Below are 12,239 nucleotides of genomic sequence, written 5' to 3'. Positions count from 1 at the left end.
AGTATCGATACTTTTATTTGACATATTGGCCATACAGTGGAGTATGGATGCTGTAAACTGCTCAATGTTTGTTGAGCAATTCCTTGGCGGTCCACTAGAGTGGCGGTGAAGTTAAACTGCGCACAAGTCGTCTAGAAGAGAGGAAGCTCCAAGTGGGTTGAAAAAAATAAAAACAAGCTTCGTGAGAACGGTGGAGGAAAAAGTGAGAAAAATATTGCTATAAATCACACGTGGACACACTTTAGATTTTACACCAACAAGAAAGGAAGTAAGGTGAACAAGGAGTTTGTCTAACAAAAATAAGGTTTACTGGCAGCTGGTGACGAAGTGGACACCGGATTTCTTCACTGCTTCGCTTTCATCACTTGAGGTAAGATAGTTTTGCAGTGGAATTGATTTTTTAATTCACATGTATTATTTTGATGACATTTAGTGTTGAATGATATAAAATAAACCAGGACCCTAAACTGGATGAAAATGAATATTGAACAAGCCTACATGAATTTACTGATTTATTTGATATTATTTAAGAACCACTTTCCATTTACTTTGCTACACAAACCGTTATTACTGCCATTTTGATACAATAAGCTATAAAAATGGTTTGAATAGCTTCCAAGATATATAAGGTGATGTGCATGATAATTAATGTAGCCTACATATTAAAAATAAGTAATTATTGCATTTTTAATTTCTATACTTTCAATTCAATTTTTTTAATTCACTCAATACCCCCCCCCCCCCCCAAAAAAAATCAGGATTTCAACTGAAAAGCTATTAACTAGCTAATATTATTGTTTTATTTTGTTGTTTTTAAGGCGAGGAAGAATGTGACTGACTGAGTCCGACATCTCAAATGCCGTAGCAGATGGTGCAAGTGCTCAAACCAATGCTTTTGACAAGGTCACATACGAAGAAAGGACCCACCAATTTTATCATTGCCCCACTCGAAGCTCAACTGCTGACTGACACGTACAGCACTGTTAATTTTTTTTTCTAAAAGATGTAAAACTTTAAAGAAATTAAGGGTGCCATTCATCAGGATCTCTCCAAGAGATATCAGTGGTTGTGGTTTGTTTCCTCTATATGTATAGCTACACAATTTGCAGTAGATTTATATATTTTACAGCAATGTTGCACAGAAAAGGTGTCACTGTTTAATAAATGACTTAAACAGTATTTTTTCTATTTTTAAATATCTTTTTTTTTTTCATTTCAACAGCTGTATCGTAGAATATCGTATCAAATTCCTGACCAATATATCGATAATCACTGTATCGTGATATCGTGAGATAATCGTTATCGTGAGCCTTGTATCGCGAATAGTATCATATCGTGAAGTGCCCTGAGGTTCCCACTCCTACTTGTATTCACTTGATTTTCCTTCGAAGTGCCATCATAAAATGCTAACGCATGGAAATATTTTACTAATTGGCTGCCATTGATGGTGCTAGACGTCTAATCCATTTTGACTAGGGTTGGGCATCGAGCATCAATAAGACCCGGTTCTAACACTCCGATGGTCCCGGAACCATTCGAATTTTTATATTTCAATTAGGGCTGCAGCTATGGAATATTTTAGTAATTGAGTAAACAAGTGAAAATGCTATCGATTAATCGGATAAAGCTTTTTTTTAGGTAAAGAGGAATTATAAATATACTTGAGAAAAAAAGACATTTAATCCAACAATGAACCATTTTCAGTCAATCAATGTCTTATTTTCGATGAACATTGTTGAAAACAGCCAACAATTGCATCTAAGATGTGACTAGAAAAAAAAAATTCACTGCTTTCATTTAAAAAACTTTTAGATCTTATAAAAAAACAAAACAACATATTTCTTACCTAAAAATGTAATTACGCTTGATAACACACATCACTTGAAAGCTACGTGTTTTTCCCATGTGTTTCAATTTAATTTCCATTTATGTCAAGCTATTTTTAAGCTCTAGTTAAGTTTTAAATTAGTCTAAACTGTAAGTACTGATAGGATTTTGAGTTTTTGCAGTGTTCAAAATAAATGTATGATACCTGCTATATCGGCGCACATTAGGGACCAGTGCTACTTGGTGTTTTATTCAGCAATGACTACTGAGCTAAAACTGACAGTTAGCTTTATTATGTTTTAATTTTACACCCTCATCACTCTACAGCGCAGTGTTTTAACAGATTAAATAAAGCCTGTATGTAAGACACGTTAGCCACGCATCGACAGTGGTCATAATCAATAGAAACCTAGCACTCCGAAGGGCTAACGTTACGTGAGCGAGTGACAGTACCGTTATATTTATTAGCCATGAGAAGTCTACTGCTTAAAGATGGCGGCTGTTTGCTAACGCTGCCCAGACGCGGCCGAGTCTGTCATTGTGCATCTAGTCCTAAATGCATGCGATATCTATGAGACGCATCGGACACTACTTGCTACCACACTAGCATCCTGCGGGAGTAGCTTTTAGCAACGTCGGCGTATTTTGTAGCGGCTGTCGGCTGCGGTAAGTTTTTAAAAAATTTTTTATTTTTTTATCGCTTCTTCCTCTACGCACGTGACGTCAGTGCATTGTCCCGCATTATAAGTAGTCTGGGCAAAACGTGATGCTTAGAGCTGGCAAAATTAAACGATTCCTCGAGGTGGATAAAATTACTCGGATCAGTTTTTAAACTCGAGTTACTCGAGTATTCGTTTCAGCTCTAATTTCGGTTCCATGTTTCGATGCCCTGACCTCCCAGCGCAAAAAAATTGCTGCCGCAAACCACGAAGAAGCCACAAGAAGCGCGTGTTTGTGCACTGCAACTTGATTACAACCATGGACACGGTGCTGCGGCGCTCAAACGTTTGGCTCAACTTTACAAAAAAAAAATACAACAAAAAGACCAGTCAGCTCTGTGCAACATTTGCAACAAAACTAGATCATGCAAAGGTGGCTGCACGACCAGTATGATTAAACGCCTCTGGCTTAATGGAATACAAGTGCCTAGTAGCATAGCTGAGTGCCACTCCGGTCCTCTAACCAGTCAGAAAGGTAAGTAAAACAATAAATTACATCTGTCTTCTGCTGTTGCCGCGAATGGATGGATGGAAAATAGTACGAGAATAAGTCTTATTATTACGTCGGGCTATGGTCAATATCATGCATATAGAACTAGATGCAAAATGACAGAGTCGGCAGCGTTAGCACATATATAGAGGACTAAATGCGAAATGACACTCGCTCACGTTAGCAAACAGCTGCTGTTAAAATCAACAGTATTAAAAGACCATCAAATTATAAAGAGTAGAAGAATTTATGCGAATGCTTCGACGTAGCTCCCAGCTAAGGTACATGTATGGCAAAAGAATATGTGTAAATGTTTTCTCCGTGAGCTTTTGAAAAATAAACATCTTTGTGAAAGTGCACTCTTCCTGTAGAAAGAAACTTCTGTTGTTGTTCGGGGTTGTTAAATCCCGTAAAGTTCAAAATGGGTAAATACTGACGCCTGCTTATTTCTTTTATTGTCTACCCCGTAATAGCTAAAATATTCCGAAATTTTCAGACTATAAACCGCAACTTTTTTCTCTTCACAAAAGCGGCTTATTCATGGATTTTTTTTCAAACGTTTTATTTTCATGTAATTTTCATGATGATGTTGTCACTTGGAGTGCATTCATAGTTTCTAACATCTAGTGCGAGTGTTCCATTAGGACAACGCTCTTGGGTTCTCCAAAGCAAAGGCATCCTTAGCTTTGTGTTAGTGTTTGAAAAACTTCATGAGGCGATCTTTTTTCATGTAAATACAGAATTGTTGTCAGAAGAAGACCTTTGCGGCCACAACAGAGAAAAACGTTTAAGTTGAACGATGGATTGTTAGACATCTCAGCTGCTACTAGCCAACATTTTTTCATCCGCTCTTCCCAGTCAACATGGATTTAATGTCTAGCGACTTCAATGGTGGCTAATGAGCTCAATGAGAGTCAGAGGTCCTAGCCAATTTTTCAGTGTGTTTCCAGAACCAATTACATTGGTACCTCGACCACACGCTCGAAATTCGACAATTTATAACAGCGCTATGTTTTGTTCTGTTTTGCTGCCAGACGGACGCGGCGGATTTTCTTGTGAGAGAAATCAACATGGGTTCCAAGAAGGTTAGTGCAGGTGGTGTAAAAAGGAAAAAAGGGAAGCTTACCATTGAAATGAACATGGAAATGATAGAAAAATATGAGCGTGGTAGCCAGTAAACTGGCTCGACAATACGGCGGTAGAATGTCTATGATCTCGACAGTCCTCCTGGGACCTCCGTTCACCAGTCTTTAGAAGTTAAGGTGACAGTTATTATCGCCATAGAAATCGCCAGCTTAGTCAGCTTTTCAATTATTTATTTCAGAACTTGTGCAACACAACCAACTGTCCGCCGCAGTTGAAGCCAACAACAAAACATTAAAAGAGAAAGTAAAATCTCTACCGCACCTTTCTCACTCTGTCAAGTCAGCGACGCAATGCGTTCAGGTACACCACGCAAAACACGTCCGCCACATTAGAACCTTATTCGTTCCATTATAAAAGGAATTACTATTATTATTATGTTATTATTCCGATTTGTATTTATAAATGATTTGTTTTGCTATGTGTACTTGCCATTTGTAATAGTAACAGCAGTATTTATTAAGTATTTAAAGTAGGTTTTCGGGTTTTGGAAGTTACGGTTATTATGGGAGTCCTGCTCGACATACGACCATTTCAATTAACAAACAAGGTCCTGGAACGAATTAACTTCGTATGTAGAAGTTAGTACCACTGTATATATAATATATTTAAAAAATAATAATCAATGAATCCACTTTATTCACCTTTTCTTGCAAGTTGTCGGCCTCTTCTTTGTGTGAGGCCTCGCTGTCCTCCCCTGCTTGACGGTGAGCTGCCTCCTTCTTCAGGTACTCAAGTTCCCTACATGGCAGAAACAAACACACATGATCACAAACGTCTTGATAATAAGTTTTTGCTTTATTTTGCACCCTTACTTCTGCTGATATTCCTTGATCATCCTCTTGGCTTTGCTGTACTTCCGCTCCAAGGTTTGGTATTGAGCCTGGGTTTCCTTCAAGTGTTCATCCACTGCCTGCAAAATAATCACAGAAACACACACACGCGTTAGACATTCAATCCTTTTGACTGAGAGGGGCGAATGAAAGAACATTAGCTTTCACAGTCAGTCATTTCAGTTTCAATGATTTGGATGATGAGTTGAGAGTAAATGTAATATATATATATATATATATATATATATATATATATATATATAGAGAGAGAGAGAGAGAGAGAGAGAGAGAGAGAGAGAGAGAGAGAGAGAGAGAGAGAGATAGAGAGATAGCGGAAAACACTCAAGTGACTTAAAGTTCTGCTCTGAGACCCCCAATTTGACCAAATTTCAAAATTGTCCGATATGTACGTTTGATACATCATTGGAAAGCTTAAAATCTCAATTTTCTGGGGAAAGGAAAATTTTGAACTAGAGGGCATTTTTAAAAAAACACATTTTTTTAAAACAGCAAAACCCTAACTGGAGGTGAGAGCACGCGAAAGCATAATTAAAAACCCTATGATTTTAACGAGATATTATCGCGTACTTACCTCTTTTCGATCCAAAAACCCCATGTAGCATTTATCCCCGAGTGTCAAGACACAGCTGTGAATGGCCACAGCTGGATTTTGGGGCAATTTTATGGGTGAAACATGGCGATATAACAAGGGTCGCGATGCAGAAATCGCAGACATCAAAGGAGTGGTTGAGATTTTCATTTTCATATATTTACCCTTTTAAACGTTTTTTTTTTTTTTTCCAATTCTTCTTTGTTTGGATCAATTATTTATCATCTTAAATATTGGGGAAAATGAGACAGTAACGAAAAAAATATAATTAAGCGATAGTTATAAGGTAGATATCTGTGACTTACTTAAAGACGCAAATTTTTTCATTGTGATGTAATTTGTTTAAAAGTTTAAAATATGCGAGTGAATAATTTTTAAAGCCGTTTTTTTTTTTTAAACTAAATATTAGACATCAATTAATGATTGTAAGGTAAAAATGACAGACACTTCGAATAATAAATACGATTACGGTACTTACCTTCGTTTTATGGCTGGGTTGAAACATAAGCGGTTGCGCGACGTCTGTAAACCGGGGTTTCCAGGGTAAAACTGACAAATTAAAAATAGTTCCGGGGCTTAAAGTACATGTGACACGAAAAAGCATGTTTATTTCATAATACACGCGGTATTTTATGCTCCTGAATGATATGGACCGCTTGGATGTGTGTGGAAGCGATTGCTATATTTATTTAGTTTTTTTAATCCCGCGCAGTGAAAATGAGTGACTTCCGGCTTCGGTCTTGCATTGAGGAGGAGGGCGCTGTGACGTGTACGGGTGAAGGCGTCCTCTTCACTAAACAGCCGTACTGTTGTGTATGAGGACTAAGGATTCAGCTGATTTTGCGGATTAATACTTTTATTTTTCGCATCACGCCAGCCAAACGGCTGCAGAAAAATCTTACTTTATGAGGGAGAGGCGTGTGCGCCTTTTTGGAGTTTCAAAAGGTTCCCATTCACCGTGGATATTTACTGTGGGACCATTGGACTTACGAGGAAGTGAGTAAACATCTTGTTTTGTATTATGTCAAATATTAATACAGCAATTACAAAGTAAACACTACAAACTTTCTTTAAATAAAGGATTACTTACGTTTGATCATTGATAGGCATGTGAAAAGCTCTCCTCGTGCACATTAGCTGCATGTTAGCTGTACAACAGCTGCAGCCGCCCTCCTCCGGGGAACAAACTGTAAATTGCTCTCCGCCGGGCGGTTTGCCGATCCACAAAGACAATCGACAACCCAGTCGTCATGTCAAATAATCCGGGCTAGTTATGTGTGATTTTCCGCTTCGAAAACTTTGTAACATCACTCGGTTCGGGTTAGCATGTCGGCTAGCTGTCACGCCTCTTGGTTTGTTTACATTCTCCGACGCCGGGGAAGGGAAATGACATATGTCCCATTTAGGTGTCATAAAATATCGTTCGGGAGGTGCGACAGTAAAGGTGAAGTGGACAGTTTTGACTATTATGAAGTAATTTTGCCATGTCGTCCTGAATAAGTGCATTTTTATTATTTCATATTCCATTTAGCACAAGACTGTTATTTGTCATGACCATGCCATTTATTTAGCAATTAGGCTCGAGCGTATGACGTGGCACTCGCGAGGTTTCCGCTGCTCTCGCCATTGTGGAAGCGAGAAACATATACTGAGGCATTTCAACACAGGTCGCTCTTTAAAAATGGTTGGAAATTATTGTGCGGTAAAGAATTGCAACAACCGATCGAATAGAAAGGAGAATGTACAGCTTGACGGAACACCATTGAGTTTCTTCCGGATCCCTACATGGAGAAAAGGCGAGGGAAAGCTCATATCTGAACTTACCAAACGTCGAAGAATGGCATGGGTGGCCTCGATCAGAAGGAAGGGCATAACGTTTGATTCTCCAGTTACACACTGAGTTTGCTCTATGCACTTCCACTCCGGTAAGTTAATTTCGTGGTGTTTACGCAAATTTCAGTAACTTTACGCCCTAAGTCGGCCTGTTGTTAGCTATTGCTACAGCTAAACAACTAGCATACATACATGTGCATTGTCTTCATAAGACATAATTCCTGTCGTTGCTAAATGAAAAAGCTGTAATATTTTGACGTGAGAGAGGGGCAAAGAATTTGTACACAGGCTACATTTTATGCAGCAAAAGATTTGTACATCCGTGGTCACAGACTAATGTAAACACACATTGCCTACCTTTGCTAGAAAAATGGTGTTGCCGTTTGCTATGGTCATAAAGTGAAGATCCTGCACCCATCCGCAGCAAAACTGTTCGTAGCTTTGTAGCGATTTGTAGTTTCGGAATTGCTGATGAGTGTTGTAACATATACCAACCACTAAATACAGCATGATGTCCATTTCGCGTAGTGGTGGAAGCTTGTCGACATCTTTATTCCATTTGTGTTCGGCTTGCTCGTGAGGGTCAACATTGTTCACATCCTTAAAATTGCTCACATATCTGTCCTTCGCCGTGGTAACAAGTTTGTCTCTGTTTCGAACTGGCAAGTTTTCACCTACATTTTTCCATCTTTGGCACTCGTAGTTGAATTGTATTTGCCGTTAAGTTTAAATGTCCCGTGATGCAGACGTGCTTCCGCAATGGCTGTGTTGTCGCAAATCTCGCACGATCCCGTGCTGCTGTGACGTAAACGCTCGAGCCTAATTGGGGAAAATACTAGGATAAAAAGAATATCCTGTAAAAATATTGAAGTAAAGAGACAGAAACAATGACATTTTGCAGCTCTCTTCGTCGCGTTTTCCTCGTTGTGAATAGTTCACCCTCGATGGGCTGACTGGTCCTTCTCAAGCCATTTATTTAGCTATTGGGAAAAAATACTTGGATAAAAAGAATATCCTGTAAAAATATTGGAGTAGAGAGACTGAAACAATGACATTTTGCGGCTCTCTTCGTCGCGTTTTCCTCGTTCTGAATAATTCCCCCTCAATGGGCTGAATAGTAAAACCGATGAGCCCAGGCACCCGCTGACGTCATCCACCTGTTGGGGACGCTAGAACCCTATAATGGTAGGCGTGGCTAGCCGGCAGATTAAAAGACTAATTTCTCGTCATCTGCGCTTTGCTAAATTGTTGTATATAGTCAAATCGTCTCAAAATATGATTCTAATTCGCATAATAATGCTATTTAAGACTTTTCTTCTCCTGTCGTATGCTCTATAATGCGTCATGAGTCTGCTATGGCAGCAAATAGACATATTGTTCTATCAAACACAACACTTCTTTTGGCTTAAGATACAGCAGTTTATTTTAAAGAGGGGTGCAAGAGCAGAAACTGCTTTTTCAGCCTTGTCTGTGTTTTCCACCATATATATTTATAGTTTTTACATTTTTTATAAAACTAAAAAAGAAGAAAACAGTAAACTTCTCTAAAATATTTTTTTTATCTGCAAGAACCGCTTTGCACTCACACATTGTATTCAACCAAATATTTGCTTTGTGATCAAATCTGCAGCTCCTGCCTCTTTCTCCTGACCGAGGAAGTCGCTGGAGAGTTGAGGTTTAAAAGACATTACTGCATGATAAATTAATTTGTTATTAATTTAATTTTGGGGGGGTTTATGTATACCAAATGTTAATGGGAACCTCTGATTACAGACTAATAAAGTCTAATAAGACACAATTGTTCTCTTTTACTAAAATATGTTATTAGCAACACCTATAATATTGCCATTGATTTAAAAATCTATAATATTTAGAACATGTTTTGACCTACGGAGGGCACCATGTTTAACGCGCGCAATGCACGCTGGAGGTGATGACGCAGTTGGGCTGGACTGGGAGAATAGCTGTGCTAGCTAGCAAGCGAAGCTAGTATTAAGAATGGCATGATTTTATCACGTTCTGCTGCTGCTCAGATTGTTGTGTTACAGAGATGTGGGATGAGTTCCCAACTTCGTAACTGTATCCAATTCCAGCTCATCAGCAGTGTCTTCAAACCGATCCTAGCAGGGGGACACGTCTAACAGTGCAGGATTTGAGTCCCTCGCGGCGCATTGTGTTACTGATAGTAGCCTTTGTTATTGTGGTCCCAGCTCTCTGTAGGTCATTCACTAGGTCCCCCCGTGTGGTTCTGGGACTTTTGCTCACCGTTCTTGTTATCATTTTGACGCCATTATCAGTGGTCTTGTATGTCTTCCATTTTCTAATAATTGTTCCCGCAGTTAATTTCTTTACACCTAGTGTTTTTACCTATTGCAGATTCAGTCTTCCCAGCCTGGTGCAGGTCTACAATTTTGTCTCTGGTGTCCTTCGACAGCTCTTTGGTCTTGGCCATAGTGGAGTTTGGAGTGTGACTGACTGAGGTTGTGGACAGGTGTCTTTTATACCAATAATGAGTTAAAACAGGTGCCATTACTACAGGTAACTAGTGGAGCCTTGTTAGACCTCGTTAGACCTTGTTAGAAGAAGTTTGACCTCTTTGACAGCCAGAAATCTTGCTTGTTTGTAGGTGACCAAATACTTATTTTCCAATCTAATATGGATATTAGATTCTTTAAAAATCAAACAATGTGATTTTCTATTTTTTTTCCCCACATTCTGTCTCTCATGGTTGAGGTTTACCCATGTTGACAATTATAGGCCTCTCTAATCTTTTCAAGTAGGAGAACTTCCACAATTGGTGGTTGACTAAATACTTATTTGCCCCACTGTAAATACCTGCGTAACAGTTTGAGCATTCTGTTGTTTTAATCTTGTGGATTGCTTTATCAATTACCTTACACAGCGACTGGGCCTCCATCCAGTAACTCTCCAGTTTCTCCATCCTTTCTTTACTGTCTCGGATGCTTTGTTCCAGCTGAGCACGCTCCATTCGCCAACGTAATTTATCCTGCTCTGCGTGAGCCAACTGCGGGGGAAAGATTATTTTAGTTGCACCAGAAAATGAAGCTCCACCTATATTGGTCTCAATGTCTGCAGTGAAACTTTGATATTGACATTTTTTTCATTAAATTAAGACTTTATATAGGCTCTCACCTTCCTCTTCAGGAGCTGAATCTCCGCTTGAGTTACTGCGTGTTTGATTTGAAGCTGCAAGTAGATAAAGAGGGTAGCAATAAGTGCAATGATTCAGATTTTCCTAAAAATATTCAGAAGAAAAATAGTACCGGATCTAATTGTCATACAGTGTTTCGGCACTATTTTATGGGTCGTCACTGATTTTGAATTCTATTTCTAAAGGATGAGTTTGTTCTAGGACTGGGCAAGATGGACTACAAATGAAAAAAAATACACCCCAAAAAAACATTTTTCCTAAAAAAAAAAAATCCCTTCCACCAATATAAAGGTAGACTCACAAGCTCCCTTTGACGGCACTAGACATCCAATCCATTTAAACTGGACGCTCCCAATTCAAATGTATTGGATGTCTCCGAGTGACAAACTCATTTAAATTGACAGCAGGATAAAAAGAGAAACATGACTGGACGTTTATCATCAGCAATGGTTGTGACAGAATTAAATTAGCAGACTGACATTAAAAGCTGCTATTTTTCTGACCTGATAGATGTTTGAAGTTGTTCTTAAATTCTCCAGCCTCTGAATATTGTCCATCTGAACGTAATCTTAGAGCACGTCATACTTTTCAACTGGACTGTTCTGGTTGCCTCAGAAGATGTTTCGCCTCTCATCCAAGCAGGCTCAGGTTTATCTCCAGCTTTTGTCTTCCTTTTCCCCTTTCGACTGGTATTCCAGTTTCTACATATTTCAGCTCAATCTTCCATGTTAAGCATTTATTTGAAGCTAATTTAGACCTACACGGGTGGCTTTGATTTCCTCACAACTAAAATTAATTGATTGATCAATAACTAAACAATCATAAAATTAATTAACAACTATTTTGATAATCAATTCATTGTTTTGAGCTATTCTCTAATTTAACCGCTTGTCCTCACAAGGGTCACATGGTGCTGGAGTCTCTTCCATCTGAAAATAGGCGGGATTATTGCAATGGCATACAGTATTTGCTAGGGATGTCCCGTTCGCATATTTTTGCACCCGAGTACCTGATTTTTAGAATCTGCCAATACAGAGTCCCGATCCGATACCGAAAAAAAAAAAAACTGTTGTTTTTATTTTAACAAAAGTTCCAAACATGTTACAGTACTGTACTTTTTACAGTACTTCTGCTTTTTTCCATATTTTTTTTCATATAATCGTACATTAATCATAATCGAGTTTAAAAGTCATTTTTGTTGAGTTTGGCTGTGTTGTGGACAAAAGCAATAGTATTTTACCTGAAGGAAGGCTCCATTTTTTAATATATTTTGATCTTTTTTTTTGACAAGAGGCATCTCTAGGTTTTGTTGCACCTAAACTGCAATGCACTATGCTCATAACTCATTTTAAAGCAATAAAACTGGCCACTGGAGGGCAGTAGAGCATTTTGTAAGAACTCATCTCGGGCCAAGAAAGGAAGTGAAGAAAAATAGTCAGGAAATGGAAGTTGGAGGGATCTTGTGAAGACGCGTGGGAATTTGAGAAAAATGTGGAGAACGATCGGAAAAAAAAAAGGCAAACGAAAACGAAACCATTGTCAAAGAAGGATTCAAAAAAATCTATCTTGATGAGGCAGACCGTGACTGCCACAACAGCGTCAGGTTCCACAT

General features: G+C 38.7%; 1 protein-coding gene across 4 annotated transcripts in view; it reads right to left on the bottom strand.

Moving 5' to 3' along the window:
* The window catches only part of LOC130931887 (neurabin-2-like), a 76,166-nt gene that overhangs the window by 12,697 nt on the left and 51,230 nt on the right, over window positions 1-12,239 (bottom strand). For all 4 annotated transcript variants that reach the window (XM_057861072.1, XM_057861075.1, XM_057861073.1 and 1 more), the window contains exons 11-14: window positions 10,609-10,662; window positions 10,349-10,480; window positions 4,995-5,092; window positions 4,824-4,920 (exon numbers count right to left, since the gene is read on the bottom strand). In XM_057861072.1, coding sequence (XP_057717055.1) covers window positions 4,824-4,920; window positions 4,995-5,092; window positions 10,349-10,480; window positions 10,609-10,662 — 381 coding nt within the window. The remainder of the gene's footprint in view (window positions 1-4,823; window positions 4,921-4,994; window positions 5,093-10,348; window positions 10,481-10,608; window positions 10,663-12,239) is intronic.

Source organism: Corythoichthys intestinalis, chromosome 16 (assembly GCF_030265065.1).
Source record: "Corythoichthys intestinalis isolate RoL2023-P3 chromosome 16, ASM3026506v1, whole genome shotgun sequence".
Classification (NCBI taxonomy): Eukaryota; Metazoa; Chordata; class Actinopteri; order Syngnathiformes; family Syngnathidae; genus Corythoichthys; species Corythoichthys intestinalis.
The sequence above is the reverse complement of the archived record's forward strand: the minus strand, read 5'-3'. Positions and strand labels throughout refer to the sequence as shown.